The sequence below is a fragment of the Pholcus phalangioides genome, unplaced genomic scaffold (assembly GCF_987345545.1).
Source record: "Pholcus phalangioides strain wild (caught in Gottingen) unplaced genomic scaffold, Ppha-v1.0 ptg000015l_1, whole genome shotgun sequence".
Lineage (NCBI taxonomy): Eukaryota > Metazoa > Arthropoda > Arachnida > Araneae > Pholcidae > Pholcus > Pholcus phalangioides.
In genome coordinates this window covers 64,523,421-64,542,922 of record NW_028301608.1, presented here as the reverse complement: position 1 = coordinate 64,542,922, position 19,502 = coordinate 64,523,421, and the positions used below count along the sequence as shown (strand labels likewise).

At 36.1% G+C, this 19,502-nt stretch overlaps 2 protein-coding genes across 2 annotated transcripts; both read left to right on the top strand.

The window, feature by feature from the left end:
* The first annotated feature begins 64 nt into the window (after window positions 1–64).
* LOC149076515 (uncharacterized) lies at window positions 65–2,486 on the top strand. Its single transcript, XM_089242252.1, has 2 exons — window positions 65–241; window positions 2,327–2,486. Exons 1-2 carry the CDS (start codon window positions 75–77, stop codon window positions 2,484–2,486), a joined length of 327 nt encoding a protein of 108 aa, XP_089098378.1. The 5' UTR covers window positions 65–74.
* A 2,892-nt stretch (window positions 2,487–5,378) lies between these two features.
* LOC149076514 (sn-1-specific diacylglycerol lipase ABHD11-like) lies at window positions 5,379–16,748 on the top strand. Its single transcript, XM_089244087.1, has 6 exons — window positions 5,379–5,707; window positions 9,521–9,674; window positions 11,152–11,325; window positions 14,280–14,474; window positions 14,603–14,805; window positions 16,525–16,748. Exons 1-6 carry the CDS (start codon window positions 5,700–5,702, stop codon window positions 16,661–16,663), a joined length of 873 nt encoding a protein of 290 aa, XP_089100213.1. The 5' UTR covers window positions 5,379–5,699; the 3' UTR covers window positions 16,664–16,748.
* Window positions 16,749–19,502: the final 2,754 nt, after the last annotated feature.

Genomic DNA, 19,502 nt, shown 5'->3' with positions numbered 1-19,502 from the left:
GTTTAAAAAAAAAGTGATTGGCAGACTTCCTCGTTTGGCCTCGTGTGTGTGTGTTTGACGCCTCCTTACGTGTGATGGAAGTGTTATTTGCAGGCAAAATTCATTACGCCGATGTAACAAAGATAAGGAACGCAAAGAACATTATCGAAATAATGCCATTGATTTCTCACCTAATGTTTCTCATTTGTCTGAAAAAGACTAAATTTTTGTCAAACTTTGAAGATATGCCGAAAGCTGCAAAGTGAGTGATTACAAAATTATCATATTTATAGATGAATATCTACGTATTCACCGGGAGGGTTCAAACAATAATCTTTGGGTACGAACATAGTGCGCGCTGGTTTCCGATTCTGCGAGTCGGCGCCATTACGGACTGGTTAAAAAACAAAACCTTTTAGGTTACAAACATGGGTGCAGGCAGACTTTACGTTTCTGACAGTCCGTGCGCTACGGATTCGTTAAAGACCTGAATTACAAGTTTTTTTAACCAATTCGTAGTGAGACGACTGTCAGAATCGAAAACCAGTTTGCACGGTTTTCGTACCCTAAGACTGTTGTTTAAGCCCTGTGAATGAATACGGTCGTATGATATATACCTTTAAAACTCGGTGATTCTTAACCAGGGTTCCATGGAGAGGTTTAGGGGTGACTGTGAGTTTGGGTGGATAAGTTAACTTATTCTTTTTACATTATTATGTGCTGAATACTATGAAGATGATGTCACTTTCCTCAATTCATACAAGGGTTTCGACTACTAGCTTTATGAGTAAATGAATTCAGGAAAGAAAAGTCAGTTGCCTCTACGGGGAATTGAAACACCGTCTCCTCGCAAACCGGGCGAGTGCTCTTCTACCCCAGTGTTCCTAAACCGCTGATCCGCGGACTCGACAACTGTGCGCGAAGCATTGTATCTAATTCTCATTGATCATTTTTGTCGCACCACAGTCATTTTCTGCACACGAAGGGCTAATTAGACCGGGAATTACAATTTATTGCCGATTCCGAACGGCAAACTTGTTTTTTATAGTCATCGAGAGATTGATGCGCTAACCCCTCGGTGGAGGACTCCCTGCGGTAGCAATTTTTTCTGTGGTCAGGTCGCCGTTTCTGTTGTACCCTTATGTCAGGAAAGTTTTCTGACAAGGATGATCTAATTCTCAAAGCCACTCCATGATTGAGGAGCTGTAATATGCGGGACAGGCGACACAGACCCCGAATCGAAAACCAGCGTTTAGCGGTTTGAGAGAGGTGCCACTCTCTTAATTTCCGACGATCTGCTTTTGCTATGAATACAGAACCATATCCTTCAGATGGCGCGAGGGTTTAAGCATGGGGAACAGATCGGATAATTTCGTATAGAATTGTTATTGATCGACAGAGCCGTATTTCATCGCCATATTTGACAAGGGGGCTTTTTAGCTTTCTTGATAGTTTCGGAGAAGTGAAGCGCATGAACGAAAGACGTTTCTCTCCTAAATATTTGTGTAAGTGAGAGAAGGATAAATTATCTTGGATTGAACACTGAGAGATAAATAAATTCAAATTTGAATTACTCTCGTGGCCCGCTACAGAAAAAGAATGCGAATAAATATTGTGTGAAATAGAAAACCACTGCGCTGAAACTCCTACTGTCACCTATTAAATGAAAATGAAACTATTTACCATTTATTATGAAGTTTTATTTATTTATTTATTTATTATGAAGTTATTTATTATGAAGTTTTTATTTATTATGAAGTTTTTATTTATTATGAAGTTTTAAATCGGCATGCTGCATGAAAATTATTGATGTATAGTATGATATATCGTATGATTTTTATTTCTATGTTCAATACCGGCGTAAATTTCATTCGCCATAGTGCCGGTTGTTTAAAGAATTGCCCCAAAATTATTCTTGGTAAGCACCAAAAAAAACATATAACCGGTATTATGGCACGTAAAATAAATACGAGTATTCAGCACAAAAATAAATGTTATATAGTATTATACCACATACTGGTCATTTTCATGTTGTATACCGGTTTGAAACCAATAATAAACTTTACTACAAGATTTATGCTGATAGTTGTAAGTTTATTTGGTAGATGACGGTACGGGTTACAGCGAAATGACGTTTCCCGTATATAATAGAAGAATAAATGCGAATTCAGAAACCTTAGTTTTAGAGGGTTGAAACCTTGTTTCCTCTTTCCCATTAGAAAAAAAAAAACTTATTTTCTTAATGAAATTTTGTGATTTTGCACGTAAACTGCATCAAAAATATTGAAAGTACTTTACAGAAGCATCAGAGTTTGAAAATTTTGTCATTTTATTTTACACTTCATAGCTGGTCACCAATAAAAATTGCGTACGCTGTGACAGAGCCATCAACGGGTTTGAATGACAAACTCATGCCTGTTATTCTATTGCATGGCATGACGCCCACGAAAGAATACTGGGACAATGTGGACCAGGCATTATCTGATGCCACTCACCGTAAAGTATAGACTTTTTCTTTTTCAGAAATAATTAGATTAATTTGACCTGACAACATTGAGTGCATGTAGATATGAAACCTCCATTATATACCTAGTTTCAGTAGTTGATGAAATGAAGATTGATCAACTTCCTGGAATCAGTGAGGGACGTTTCCTTCACTTGGAACAAGGACTCTTGTTCTCAAGGGTCATTTGGGAGATATCAAGGGCACCGTGTTTTTTTTTGTTTTTGTTTTTGTATTCATATAAAAATTAAAGTAATATGAATTGCGATTTTTCAGCGCCAACTGTGCCATTTATGCAATGATGGAAACTGAAAATTATCCCATGGGAACCCGGGGAGATCCATTGAAAAAATTGCTGCAGAGGGCTAATCCATGGCCGTTATCTAATGGGGAAAAAATATCACACGATAGGTTAAGAACTCCCTGTCTTAAAGTAGCCATACAGCTTCCTTTACGACTTCCTTTTTTCACAGATTGTATTTGTTTTCTTCCCATAATCCGGAAAAACACCAACAGCTCCAATACACTATGCCACTGGTTCTCAAAGCATGCGTCACGACTCCCTGGGGGTTTCGTCACTGAACTAGGGGGTTCGCGAGGGATTCTTTAAAATAAAATGTCCAAATAAGAAATTTATTTTTATTTTAAAAATATGTAAAAAAAAAAGTAAAGAAATCCATTTACTTAGTTGAGCTACTTACCATGCAACATACAACCTCATTTTATCTAATTCTACTTCCACAGTAATCAATATATATCAAGTTAATACTTATAGGCCTGCATGGTGACTTAGAGAGATTCACCCAATTTCAAAATCGTATATTTTTACAATATTGAAAGCACAGAATGGTAAATAAGGGGGGGGATGTCTATGTTTTATAAAAAATTTCATTAATGGTCGATTTCAAGTGTAACGTAATTTGAAATCGGATGGTTCTTTCTTAATCACCTCAATCAAGGAGTACATGCCTCGCTACACTTCCATCTTGCATAAGGAACTGTATGTACATAAAAAAACAAAAGAAATATTTAGTTAATATTTAAAAAAATAATGAATATTGTTGAAAGTCAATATCACCTAATTAAAACCGAAAAAAGCGTTCCGAAAAGTGTTTTCGGGACAGCACATTTACTGGACATGCCTCGGAAAACTGGGACATATGGTCACTATGTAGCGTACGAAGCAGATGAATTCCTTGTTGGAAGAGGTCGCCTTTTCGAAAAGTTTGGGAACCACTGCACTATGCTAATGGAGAACTAAGTTGAACTTATTTGAGTCGAAGTTTCAAGTGGAATTTCTTTTTTCCAAACAGGCAAAACTATCGCTATGGGCAATTTACCACTGATTGAGTTGTGTGCCGGAAGTGTTCATGTGTACCCAACATTCCGAGTACGTATACAGTGATGTGCGTGAATTTTTGAGCTGCCATCTATTTTTCAAACCATGAGTGCGGTGTAATGATTTAACATTTATACTGTTGTAGGTTTGGACCTCTCTCTGGCGAGACATTTCAAAAAGCGGGACTGCAAGAAAAAGTTCAAATTATTCAGTTTAACATAACGGAATCCGTAAATCGCAACATAATCGCAACCATTCAGCTACTACATCATCCTATTCTTCTGCGATTGGCATCATTTCGTGCGTGCATAAAGCTTACTTGGAAACGTAGGTCAACTTTGCCGAAGGAAAAAAATATTTAACCAGTAATTACGGAGTTCAATGAATAAGGCAAATACAAAAAACTGCTATTGCATACAATGGGTGTCGTCTTCAGAGGGAAAAAAATTTAGCTTTTTAAAACAAAAAACAAGCAAAGCTTTGGGCTAGAGGATTTCTTCAATGTCAATTTGTGTATCTCACGGCGAAAAGATTACTAATGCACTTTCGTTTCCATTGTAATGAGATCCCTTTATAAATAAAAAAATAAATAAATATATTTTTCCAAACTGCAGAAAATAATCTAGTTTCTGAAAATTTTCGAGACCTTTCTTTATCCACTCTTCATCCCCCCCCCCTCCCCCGTGCGCATTCATTTTATTTTTTTGTAATTTTATATTATTCCTTTCGTTGTGTGAGATTATGTTCTTTGCACTTTTTTATGTTTTTGAAGTGAAACTTCTTTTGGGGAGCGGTGCGAAGTTTCAAATCAAAATCAGAAAAAGTGGAACGGAAATAACGTAAGATTTCCTATTTACCCCCCCCCCCCCATTCCCTCCAAAAACGGTTGCCTGAACCATCTTGCGGTTTGTGCCGGATAAAGGCAGTTTCATTAACTTTCCCTAAGAGAATGCAGGGTGTACAATTAACTCAACAGACCAGACCAAGCACGACCGGGCTCTGTCGCTTACGCGATATTAGCTCATTGCCGCATCCCCCCGTGACGCCGCTTGAATCGTAGAACGTCCCCTTTAGAGACTGTAGATGAGAGATGCACTCAGTTTGGAAGAAAAGAATATCAGGTTAGGGTAGAGTGGGAAGGAGTGTGTCTGTTCCCACGCTTCGATATATTACGACCAGTAACAACCTGGAAAGTGCAGTTCTATTGCGCGATATTCTCACCCAGATTTTTTTTATCACACACACTTCACCAACTTTTTCCTGTAGCGGGCAATTGCCTGAACAGAGGTAAAAATAAAAATTGATTGATTGATACTATCAATCAAGAGTCAGAAAAATTTGAGATGTCAGGAATTTCTATTCTTTTGTCTGTTTCTTTAATAATTTTATAATCAATCTGAGAAAAATTCGGGAACACGAACTTCCACTAGAAAACCACAATCACCATTTTTTATATAGATAAGCATTTATTATTATTATTTCAAATTCTTACTCGTCCTGATAGGAAAAGAGCTCAAGCGCTTCTTCTTCTTCTTCTTCTTTTTTACCATTTTCATTATTATTATATTATTTGGTGTGAGTAATACTGAGTGTCCTTGGCTGAAGTTTCTTTTCATTTGAAATCACGAGTGAAAATGATTGACTGACGACCTTGTTTCGGCTTCCTTTTGGAACGCCTCCTAGCGCTTAATGGAAACATTATTTGGCAGTAGAAATTCACTACTCGGATGCTGATGTAGTTACTTAACAGCAACAAACGTTGAGCGAAATTTACTGTTGTTATCGTTCTTTGGATTTCTGGTGGCTCTGATAAGCTGAAAAAAAAAGCGGAAAACGTCTGTTTTGTTCAAGTTTATACGTTAACTGCAAACAATAGCCATGAGCAAGTGAGTAATAACGTATAAATTTTAGTTTTTTGCTATTGAGAAATGCTATAACGGATTTGAATTATGCGCGAGAGAGAAATTTTCACTATAAAAATGACCGGGTATGCCAGGGCTCTTCAACCTTTAAGACATTGCGGACCAAATTGTACTTTTCACGAAACCGCGGGCCGTTCGGTTATGCCGTGGTATTCCCGGTTTCAAATAGGCCAAATTTATTGAACACTTTTGTTTACTCTGTATTTATTTTCTTTTATTGAGAGAATTGGAGTTTTTAATTTATTTGCAAATAACTTACTTTCATTAATTGATTAATAATTTTTTTTAAACCAATTATTTATTTTATTTAGTCTGAAATTTCTCCCGATAGTTCGAAATTAATTTTCCACTAATTTAAATTTTCATCATTTATGAAATTACTTATATCAAAAATTTATTTTTTTAATGAATTATTTACTCTTGACAATACTGAAATTATTCTCAATAATGCTGAAATATTATTTCTATTAGTAATTTTGTAATCATTGCTTTCAGTAATTCTATTACTATGTTTTCATAAATTGCATAAAATAACATGTCTTAACTGATTTACTGACTGATGCATCCTCGTCGAGCCGAAATCGCTGAAGTTATAAACATGAAATTTTTGGTCAATAGTTTTATTTCATGATGTAGACTCACTAAGAAGAGGATTTTCAAAAATCAATCCCCGGTGAAAACGGAGTTTAATCCCTTTACGATCAGGGACGTAATATTGCGTCCATGCGCCAGTGGAATAACTTCAATCGAGCTGATTCTTTTTCAATCTCTTTTTTTCCTGATGTATCTTGTGCTATCTCAAGGGCGCGGTAGCCCAGGTCGATAAGATACTCGCTTAAAGTACCAAAGGATGTTTAGAGGTGTCGCGAGTTCGATAACCGGTTCGTCCTTATCAGAAAAATTTCCTGACACAGGGGTACAACAAAAACGGCGACAAGACCGCGGGAAAAAATTACTACCGCAAGCAGTCCCCCATCGAGGGGTTAGCGCGCCAACCCCTCGACGAGTATAAAAAACAAGCCTGACGTTCGGAATCGGCAATAAATTGTAGGTCCCGGTCTAATTAGCCCTCGTGTGCAGAAAATGACCGTGGTGCGACAAAAATGATCATGATATCTCAACGAGATAACGATGGTGGAGGTCCTCCTCAGCTTTATTTCCTCCCCTCGCCCCGCTTACACAGACATGTAGTGTATCTTTCTCAGATAATCCTTATATACTGTACATAGAAGTGAGAAAAGGAACACAAAAAAAGGTAAAGAAGAAACTACAAAAAAAGTTTGTAGGTGAAGGCGAAAAAAAAGCAAGGCACTGTACTAATACTCTCTTATCCAATATATCACTGTAACTGTTCCTCTCCACTCTTCTTTCTTTTCTTTCTTCTCCCGCCTCTCTTCCTTTTTTTAAGGTGAACAAGGCTTCTCTATTTATCGCTAATTCAGCTCTACGGGGATCATGATAAGTTCAAATACTGTATGGGCAAATCATCGTCTAGTAATTTTCAGATTACCAAATCCACGTGATCTAAGCCGCGGGTAACAGCTAGTAAATTATAAATTTTCTTCAATTATATATACATATATAGATACATGAATTATTTTTCCAATATTTCTAAAATTACTTCTTTCATCAGGTGTATTTTAGTATTTCTGTATATTATGTAATTAAGGCCGTGTAAAATACGGAAAAATCCAACGAACCTACACTATACATCAACCTTCCCGACACACCACTCTGGGTCCCGCCTAGCCTGAACCAGAGTCCTGGATGAGAGTAGGGTCCCAGGGTAAGACGGTCGGGGGGGGGGCAAGAGAAAAAAAATGATCCAAAGGTGCCATGGGCTAAAAAAAGGTTTAGAACTACTGCAGCGTTATATTAGATATCGGCCTCTTTATGCCTAAAACATGGATATGCAAATTTCTAAAGCGTGGGAATGACGTTTCAATGTTTACTCTACCCATGCTACTCTATGAGTATCATTTCCATAAAATACTTTGTAACATGCTTTCAACATGTTCAAGACGGATTAAACATGCTTGTCTCTCTGACAAAACTTAGATAGAAAAATAAGGGATCCAATCAGCTGATAAACACAAAAAAGAAATTGCATGTTCATGCTTCTGGTATGAGAGGCACGATATAAGAAACATCTTCGGACTGAAACTTTTGCTGCCACCTGTCAAATAAAAAAGTTATAATTCTTTGATCGGAATTAGTGACCGGTTTTTGATTAATGCGTTGCATGAAAAAAAAGCAATATGATATTTATTCACATTTTTCAAGCTATAATATTGGTTGAATGAACGAGTTTGATTCGAAATTTTAACAGTTGTTATTTATGTGCGTGTGTGTTGCAAAATAGCATGAATAAAACTCGTGAAATTTTTCCATCCTCGCAATCGAAAGGAATAGAAGAAAAGAAAAGTTCGATTCTGGTTCAGGATTATGATCACAGAAAGCAAAGGGTGACTGCACTACGCAAGTTTTACTAACGTTATTTTACAACATACAAACAGCAACAAAGACACAGTTGGTAATGAAAGTAATATTATTGCTTAAAAAATATTAACTATTATCGCATCATGTTGTCTTTTTCATGCGGCACATTAATCAGAAACCGGTTGCTAATTTCAATCGAAGAATTACAACAGTTTTATTTGATGGGTGGCAAAAGGGGTTCCAGTTCATTCACGTGTTTCTCACATGTAATATAATATTGTGTGTACTGTATAATTATTTTTAATATTTTCTAGAAGACATATTTGTGCTGAAAAAATTAATTTTATTTTTACCCGTTTGTTGGCTATGATCAAAAGTAACTAAGAAAAGCACCATTTTTTCATGGTGAATAAGGTTGCTAAATTTGGACGTTTACAGTCTGAGAATGCTTCTGTGTACACAGAATATTTTGCGAGCAGAAAAAAATTCCCCAAATTCTAAAAGTAGTATGTTAGTCTGTCATTCTGTAAAGATATCGAACCTCTGAGCGCAAAAAAACCGTTCTGTGCACGTGAGGGTCCTTGATACCACCGAAATAAAAATGTTCATTCAGCTCAGCGGGATATTTTAAGCAGTCTGATGTTCAGCATTTTTTATATTTCATATGCAGATAACAGAATGGGGTTCCAACGTAACGCTACGTGCTCTCAACACGCAGACATTTCGCCCCGATACTTGCGTAACACGAAAATTCAAGCAACTGACACTTTCACTTCTATAATTAAAGAGAGATGGCATCACCAATATAACACAAACACTCTCAATTTTAAAAACATAAATACGTTAGGTATACACACGCAACACATTCTGGCATGCACCAAATAAATAGAAATTCCTCGGAGGAATATGTACAAGGTGTATGTATGGTAAGGTATTTTAGGGATGTGCTGTGGGAATTAATAATGAATCTCCGTTTTTTTATATGGGTGTGGGGAAGCTTATTTGAAGGGATACAATTCGAGTAATTTCCGGGTACGAATTCATTATGTTGGGGGCTGACTTTGTTTCATGCAGTTTATACAGTATATATCATCGCGTTGAAATATATACAGAAGAAAACATCGCCAGATGTTTTATTATATGTTGTAAATTTTAAAAATTTGCATGTCATATTTTTGTCAGGACGATGCTTTTACGTAAAACCGGCACTCTAACTTTATGCAATGTCATGATTTGACTCGTGAATGTTTCGAAAAAATATTACAACCGCATTTGAGGTGCAGTAAAACTGCATGGTGTCACAAAATAATTACCATCCTTATTTTTCTACTTCCATAGCTGGACACCTATTAAAATTGCGTACTCGGTAACAGAGCCGTCAACTGGTGCGAATGACGAACTTGCCCCAATCTTATTATTGCATGGCATGACACGCTCGAAAGAAGACTGGAACAACCTGGATCAAGCATTAGCCGATGCCACACACCGTAAAGTACAGACATATATATATATATATATATTTTGTTTTTGTGTATTGAATTGAAGTGTGATAATAAGTTGCTCGGGATAATAGAGGGGCCATCCTCGGCAACAGCGTGTTTCAAAAAAGTTTAAACGTTTCCAATAATACCAATATACCAATTTGGGCATCTAATTCGGGGCCCGCATTCGTAACGAAATTGTTTTACGCTGTACCTCGAGAAGTTCACAACTCAAATAGACAACATTGGTATATCGTCTTTTAGCTATTCGAAGTACAAGTCCGATGATACTAATTTCCTTATGTTGGTATACTCAAAAAAGTATTCGCTTCAAAACTTGCGGCCGTGTCTGTAAACTAGTACTGGAGTGAACTTTAATAACATTTTTTGTTAGAAAGTGTCCCAAAATTATGAAAACAATAATAAATTTTGGACTACCTTGTCATTCTCTATGAAACATTTTGAGCAAAATTCATGTGATATTCGAAACGCGATTGCAAAAGATTATATGAATGGAATGTTTTGTTTTATTTTTCACAGTACATTCAGCTAATAATAGTGCAAGTTAAGAGCCAAAATTTAAAAGATTGTACATGCTCATAAGTTTCACTCAAATCTGTTAATATTAGTGTGAAGTTTTTGGAATTTCATTCTACATATAGTCTGTAAAACACTGTAACTAGACACATATATGTGATGGATCCTAGATTTTTAGTTCACGATCTTAACAATATATAGCAATGAATGAATGAACGCCAGGGTCTCTGCCACCGGAGTTATCCCGTTGCCGAGACCTCTTCCAGCCCAGCTTCGTGGCAGAGTCTGGAACAAAGTGAGTGCACCTAACAGTCTGAGTGTGTAGCTAGTGTTGTGTATGATATTTCAGTGCTGCCATCTATACTTTAAATTTTAAGTGAAGTGTAATGATTGAATATTTGTAACGTTGTAGGCCTGTTGCTCTCTGTGGCGAGACTTTTTAACGGGGATATCGGCTCGCATTCGCGCCTTGAAATTGGGAACCACAGAAAACCAACTTCAGCCGACCACCACTGTGGGGTTCGAACCCGGATCCTCGCATCGCGAGTCCGTCACTATAACCACTCGACCACCACAGCGGCAACAACATATAGCAGAATATATAACAATATATAGCAGAATATTATATTAAAATTTCGTACTGATACTATGAATAAATTTTTAGAAATCATGTTTCGAACTCAAGTAAAATGTCAAAAATAGTATTCTTGGTTAAACGCTTTCAAAGTTTTTATTACTTCTATGTAAAAACGCAGCACACTAAAGTGTACGTAACTTCGGTTCTGAGCGTCATATGAACAAAACAAGGCCTGTCTTGGAATGACAAGAGAAATGAAGCGTTTATAAAAAATAAAAAAATAAAAATTGATATCCAAAGTGACGTTTTCAACGTATATAGTCGGAATCTTTAAATGAAGTATTTCACAGTTTTCCCGTATTTTATTTTTGTAGGTCTATAAACTCGACGCTCGAAACCACGGTGACTCTGAACGGAGCGGCGCATTTGACTTTGAGATCTTGGGTGAGGACGTCAATCACTTCATGGATCAGCACAAAATTCGAAAAGCTATTTTTATTGGCCACAGCATGGGTGGGAGAACTGCAATGGAAGTTGCCGGCAAGCACGTAAGTTAGCATTAATGTAACGTCTAAACCAGTGGTTCTTCACCGGGAAGGGGGGTGCGAAGGAGCATTTGAAGGGGGACAGAAAAAAAATTACAACATGTTGACTGATTATTTAGAAGATTGGAAATGATAATGAAAGTTTTGAATTTTTCAATTCTTAAAAGAAATATGTATTATACAAGGCATTTCGGCACCTTATCTTTGAACTTTCGCTTATATATATATATCGCCGTATTCGCATTGCAAAAAGTTTCTTTTTCGATTAGAGTCCGCAATTGTTTTTCATTTCCATCGAGAAAAAAACTCTATTATTACCAAAAAATATTTCGCGGTTTATTTGCATTATTTTATCTTATGTTATTAGCATGCCGAGCTTAGATTTGATAATGACATGAGCATGACAATAAATACGCCAAACATTTAACCAAATGTCAAACAAACATACAGTCGGCCTCCCGTATTCGCGGTTTTTTTTCCTTTATTGGAATTTTTTTTGCAACACTCAGAAATCGTCATTCATGTGTTTTGTTTTCAAAATTTGAGTTGTGCATATTTAGAATGGCTCGCTAATGACATTACTGTCATCACCAGAGCCGAGGCAGCCCCCAAGAGAGAAACAGTCCTCTTGGGTTGGATTAATCTTTTGCCACAATGTGCACTAAAGGATACAACCACTTCTACAGAGCCAACTGAAGAGACTATAAAAGACATTGTCACGTTAGCGAAACAGGGGGGTGGAGAAGGGTTCAATGATGTGGATATAGAGGAAGTCGAACAGCTAAATTAATAGCAATTCAGAGGTGTTGACCGAGGAGGAATTAATGCAGGTTGACTGCACCTGAAACTGAAGCGGTACCAGATGAAGATCAAGATAAAGAAGTAGAAGACAGGTTCACCATGAGTAACATAGCGGAAAGGCTTCGCACGTTCAAATCAGCAATGGATTGTTTTCATGGCATAGATCCCCATATGGTACGCTCTTCACATTTAGAAAAATTGGTACAGAAAGCCTTGTCATCATATTACAACATACTTGATGATATGAAGAAGACACGACAAGCAGAAATCACAATGTTCTTTCAGAAAACATCGCCAACAATCGCTGCACCCGATTTTACATTTCGTTCTATCCTCTGCGTCACCCTGCTCTTCCCCATAATGTTCAATAAACGAGATATACAAGAAGAAAACTATGGTTTCGGTTATTCGCGGATTTCCCGTATTCGCGGTCACCCCCGGAACGTAACCCCCGCGAATACGGGGGGCCGACTGTATATACATGGCGTCCTGTAAGTCCTAACTGGAAATTCATTTCACCAACCGTTCATTGCAGGAGAATGAATCCAATTTTAAAAAATTCTCAAAATGTTCAAAAACCACCCTGTATCAGTATTAAGAGTGAAAATGCAACATGTCACTAAATAAATAAATTTTGGTAAGCATGCCCTGTCTTAAAAAACACAATTAGAAAGTGGGTGTCTTGTCTTTCTTCCTGAGGCCAACAAAAAATAGCACGTTTCTAATTGCAATATTTGTTGAAATATTAAAATTCAAAAAGTGGAGAAAAATTGGAAAAGAACAGTTTAAATGAGGAGAAAAGAGCATTGTCCGTTAGTTTATGCTGTTCCTTTCTCCGATTTTTTAATTCAAATATATTACTTACAAACGTGATTTGTTTTCGGTTGGTTGGCTTTAGAAGAGACAGGGCAATCGATTTCTAATTTTAAGACCCGTGTAAAAATTTAGATTTTTTGATTTTATGACACTGTATTTTCACTCTCAAACTGGTATAGAGTGATTTGTGAACACATTTTGAGCATTACTGAAATTGGAACCATTTCTCTACGAGTTAGGACTTACGGGCAGGGCCATAATCAGGATTTTTGCCCCCCCCCCCCCAACTTTAAAATTCGATAATTTCACACGATGGGGTTCTTAAATTCATTGAAACTCTTTTTTTCCAAATTTCAAAAAAATATTAACAAAACAGTAAATTTTCTTAGTTTAGTTTTTGAATTTATTTAAAAAAAGAAACCAAAACTAATGTTTTTTGATAGTAGTCGAAAAAAACAATTAAGTAATAAGTGAAAGATTTTATCAAAATTATATAATACAGGCAATAAATGTGGGAGTCTTCTTTGATCTAATGCATATGTGTATATATGAACTGACATTATGATCATCGTGCCCCCCAGCAATAACGACAGTGCCCCTCCCCCATACGTTCGTCTATCTCCGCCTATGCACATAACTCTTGAAATCTTGAATGGAAAAACGTAACCGTCAGGCACATATTAACACAATATTTTCGAGTATTTTCATTAATTGTCGCGTCGACGTGGGAAAGCATGTGTCACAATAGTCAAATTTTAGGTGAGCAACAAACAAAACGTTTGTGAGCCTATTGAAAACGTTAACGCCATCTTTGGATAGCAGAAGGAACTAAGCCATTTCTTGTAGCGAATGACTAGCTTCACCAGGGCACCGGCATGGGCCTATACTATTTTATGCGCGAGAAACATAATTTTTTGATATTTTGTGACTAACATACTTTGCCATGTCGATGGTACAATTCGTTAGCAGTTGTTCAGAACGTGAAGTGTGGCTGAAATGAATTTCTGTGGGAATGAAAAACGAATCTTTCACCCTTTGTGCTTATCTCCTATTCGCTAACTTGAATCTCATATTATCGGTTTGATATTTACCTTATTTATTAGGTTTCGTCACATTTATAATTTTATTTTAAAACGTTAAAAAAAAATTTTTTCAAACATAATACAGCTTCGAATAGAATTTTTCTTCTTTATCGAAACTTATTGCAGTAACATTAAATAATAGAAATGATGAATTAGCTCTTCATTCTATTGATCGTCACAATCAATTTTTGTTCATCACAATATGAAAATTTTACATTTAATTTATTTTTTAATGAGGCCAATTGTCATTTCCTTCAGCCTGAAAAAGTAGAGAAAATAATCATTGAAGACATGACTCCTTGCGGTCTCGAAGGTGATTTTGTCAATCAGTTGCGTGGTTTATTACATCTGAAGGTGAAATGTTTGGACATGATACCAGCTGATGCGGACTTGGATGAAGGGCAACGTATAGTCTCTGATTTCCTTTTCGAGAAGATTATGGAATTTATGAAGGTGATCAAAAAAGTCTTTGATTCTCTTAATGTAGTTTTATTAAATTTTGTTCTGTGCGCTCAATTTTTAGTAATCACCATGGATACTAGTAGATACTTTATATTACGGTCATTTTTCCGATTATTTAGGAGCCTATGAATGAACAAGCTCGTGGAAACTACAACGTCGACAATGAATTAGAAAAGTCTGAAGACGGTGGTTTTCGTTGGAAAACAAACTACGAAGTTTTGAACGGCGATAATGTCCTTTCTGATATGTTGTCCAAGAAGTTCGATAAAGTATTCAACGGTGATGCCCTTTTCATCTGCGGTACCAAATCCTTATTCCGAGTGTAAGTACTTTTCCCTTATGACCGCAGAGAACAAATACAGGGTGTCCGCGCTAAAGGTATCCAAAATTAATGCCTTATAGTGAGAGAGAACCGAACATGACTACTTATAGAAATTTTTTCACTATCAATAAAAGAATAATTGCGTAATTATTCAAAGAAATTATTTCAAGATATATTGAGAAGAAAAATAATTTCAGAATTACCGAAGCAAATAACTACGAATCATTTAAAGTGATTTCAGATTAAATTTTTTTTTTAAATAAATAACGCCATCTTCACGTATTCGCAAGGGATCAGCATGATCCGTCCAGGGAATTTGTTAGTGTTAGTAGACACCCATGCCACTTAGTGGTTTCCTAACCACTAATTAATTAGAATTAATTAATTTAATCTGTAATTAATGAAAAAAGTTTCAGAATTAGTGAAAAAAAGACTTATCCAAAGACATATAAAAAGCACTAATCGAGATTGATCATTAATGAAAGAAATAATTTTAGAATAAGTAAAAGTTGTCTCCAATTATTTTTGCCTCTGGGTCATAACTCGGACCCCCATTAGCCCCTACTATTAAGATGACACCAAACTATATGAGTTGGTGGCCCGCGGGTTCAATGGGAAGTCTCAATTCAGCCCACATTGTCTGAAAGGTTAAAGACCTCTTAAATAAGGCAAATCCAAGAGTTTATTTGCAGGTTAATAAAGTTCAATATGGTCACCTTTAGTTTCTCTGCACATTTGCAGGTATACAAACGGTACTCAATCAAGTGTTTAATAGCATTTGGGCTGTGATTACATCAGCTTGTGCAGATGGTGTTTCAAATCATGTGATTGGCTTCAAATTTTACTCAGTCGGTGCACAGCGTTTACTACGCGTCACTTATTTAAATTTAGCTAGCCTAAGCACTTAGCCTTATGCTGCCCTTATGTCCATATGCTACTGCTAAACTGCACATGCACCTCCTAAACATTCCTCTGAAGAACTTGGTCCATGTCGAAATGTACCGTGCATGTTCTGTAAACAGTTGTCCAGTGTGTTTCTGAGGAATGTGTCATGTGTTCTTGAAGCAATGCCATCCTATTTCCGACTTCGGAAGCAAAATATCGTTCAAATGTCTTGAAACTTTGTGTGTCTCTCAGCACTTAGGTGCTGCATTCTTTAACGAGAAGATTTCTCATTAAAATTATTTTAAAACATTCCATGGTACAAAATGAATAAGTAAATTTTGGGAAGGTTTTAAAAATGGTTAAAATGGAAGTTTAAAAAAAAGATAACCAGCAACTAAATATTCTAAAAGCTTTCGTTAAATTGTATAAAAATATTTCCAAAATTTGAGAAAAAATTGGGGGCCTAAATTGAATAGAAAGTTTAATGTTCCTTAAAGGCAGGGGATTTTTCCCATAGGAAAGTATGAGAAGCCAAGATCTCGTACCGACAGTGCACACGAGAGACTGGTAGAAAACATGAATAAAAAACATTGAACTGTACCCTATGGACTTCGCAGTATTTTCATAAGTAAAGCATGTGCGATTCTCTCAGTACAAGAAAGAAATTTTTGACACCTTTAGCCCCCGAAGACCTTATATATATATTCCCATGTGATGTAGTTTATTCACTGTCGCACACATCGATATTCCTTGAAAGAAAATGCTGATCTACTTATTGTGTGTATAGGGCCTATTGGATTTTTTGTTGTTATCATAGTTCTTTATTGTTTTCAGAATGGATGGAAAAGACAAAATCTTGGAAATGTTTCCAAAAGCTACACTCAAAGAAGTCGTTGATGCAACTCACATGGTACACGTAGAGTACCCGAAGATATTCACGGAATTATCAGTCGAGTTTATTCAAGAAACTTGAAAGGAAAGACCGCTGGTTTTGTTTCATTTGCATTTTCATTGCAATAGGAAGAATTGTAACACTGAATAAAATCAAAATACCATTACGATGGCTCCGTACATTTTATTTCATTAATTTACAGTATTTTGATGTATGACAGAGATCAAGTTATAACTTTGATTGGGATTAGAGTTCCGTTTATCTCTTCGTCATTGCTCCATAAATTTCAGCTGCACACAGTTGTTTTAATTTAAAAAATATTTTATCTTATATATTTTTTGTATAAGAAAACTTCTTTAACCCTCAGGCTGCGGGAATAGTCGGATAAAAGCTGCTCTCTCTCAAAACGGCTGAGTAAAAATATCTTTTTCTTTTTAGTTGTCTTTTGTAAAAGATAGATGGCATTCAAACTCACACGTTACAAGACAGTGATATCTCGACTAACGAAATATATCGTTCCAGAAAATTACGCTCTAAAACTTCGTAAGCCGAAATATCACTATGCAGTGAAACCTGTCTGGGACGGAAATCTACATCTTCGACACAATCAAAATATAGTCCCTTCATTGATTAATGCTTTTATGTGTGTTTGTGCACCTTTACAAAATGGAAATCTGTCGAAATGGTTACTTATTCAGTCTCTTGAGTTCCGTTTCGTACAGGTTTCATGTATATTTATTATTTTATCGATTATTGCAATCGAAAAAGAAAAAGTGATACAAAGAACAGGGGTTCGAACCAAAGCTGGTTGAAGAGTTTTACTTTTTTATTTATTTAGTACTCTTTAACCAGCCTTTGGTTCGAATCCACAAAATACTGATTGGGTGCAAGTAGGGACTCTACCCCACTACTCAACAACGTACATTCACTCTACATAGTACAAGCGAACCTGTTAGAGAATAGGAAAAAATATATATATATATATATATATATATACGCACGCTATCTATACGTCATTTTAAGAACTTCATGTTAAAAATTTTCTTTGAAAAAATATTCATATCTCAAGATGATGGGGCACGCTACTACGCTAATCATCCCAATCTCCCTAGGCACGCTGCGGATTGAAATCGATGCCGGGTGTGGAGGGAAAATTGCGCCCAAATGAGTAATAGTTTCTGTCGAAGTGATTTCATACTCTCTGAACAATCAACGATACAAAAAATGAACCTCAATTGATCAATAGGAAGTATTTTTTTTTTTTAAAAAAAGGTTGAGTTTAGATTTTTGAAATTTATATTTTTTGTCGAACTTTAAAAATTTTTGAAATTCTAGCAAAATAGTCAGCTGTCCACGTTCAAGATTTACATCACCAACACATGTCGAATAAGCATTTCTGCGAAATTACAGAATTTTTGAAGGCAGTATTTTTTTTTTTTACGTTTTACGGATGAGCTCAAAAACTGAAATCTGAGAAAATTGGGTCCAAAGTATTTTTTCTGGTATATATTTACACTACAATTAATTAATTCTTTCTTTTCTTTTGAAAAATAATAATCGATTGAAAAAAAATGAAATAATAATCAATTTTGAATTTGATTTGCAATTTAATGAATTATTTTTTTAAAGCCATTTTTGAAAAATTGACTTCGGGTTCGTAACGCAGCCCTTTATGTCACATATCGATTTCTTATTTTAATTGTATTTTTTTCTATTTTATAATAATATTGATACTGAATATCTGTTACGCAGGTCCCGGCTTTTGAAAATACACTAAAAGTGGTGTATATATATATATATATATATATATATGCTATCTTTGCCCTCTCCCCCCCTGGAAAAAGTTGAAATGACGGCCCAGTCGTTACGTATTAATTATAAATATTTACAACAGATATTAGCATTGAAATCATACTTTTCTGCTTATTTATCCATTTTATTTCTTCACTGTTTATCTGTCTGAATTTTTGCAGTGAAACTTCTACATCGACATAACAGTGAAAGTTGGTGAGGGAGAGAAAATTCATCACAAAAAAGGGAAAAGCTTTATTTTTCCTCAAAAATCCAACTTTCCTTTTCCTCTAACTCATTGTGTGATGAAAGGCCGCGAAGAACAGGGTGGTGGTGGTGGTGAGGAATGCCAACAGAGGTTCCGCTGTGTAAGAAAATAAAGTTGGGTAAGGGGGATGGGGTTTGGATGATTTTTGTGTCGAACAAAGGCAGTTTATGACATGAATAATGTCGCTCTTCACCCTTGTTAATACAAGATATACGGAAGATTGGATGTTGTGAAGATATTTATTATTTGAGATGTTAATTTTTTTTAATGAAGGAAAAACTCATCTTTGCCTCTACCGCGAGTCGAACCCGGGTCCCTCGATTGCCGGACGAGTGGTCTGACCACTAAGCTACAGAGGAGATAGAGATTTTCCTTCGCTAGAGCGTATATATGTGCCGAACGGAACCGTGCAATGGACGGTGAATCGATCAGCCAATAGCTCATGGACGACGAGCCACCAGATGGCTATATATATGACATGAATGTCGCTCTTCACTTGTTAATACAAGATATACAGGCAGTTTATCACCTTCCCCTTCCCCCCGTGACGCTGCACCCCTCCGGGTACACGAGAGTATATTTCGCAAGTGAACGCAAGTTTTGTGACATCACAACCCTTAATTGGCTGCGCTGCGCTCTCTCTCTCTTCTTTTATTTGAATAAATTTTTATTCAATTACATTCATGTCGGGTCATTTTATCATGCGCCCAAGCCATTTTTAATACATCTTTAAACTTTATTTTACATAATTTATATTATATTAGCATATTTATAGTAATTGCAAATTTTCGAGAATTCGTGAATCTAGCTAGCCATGTGTCAAACCTAGAAGTTTCACTTCTATTGCGTGAGATTCTCACA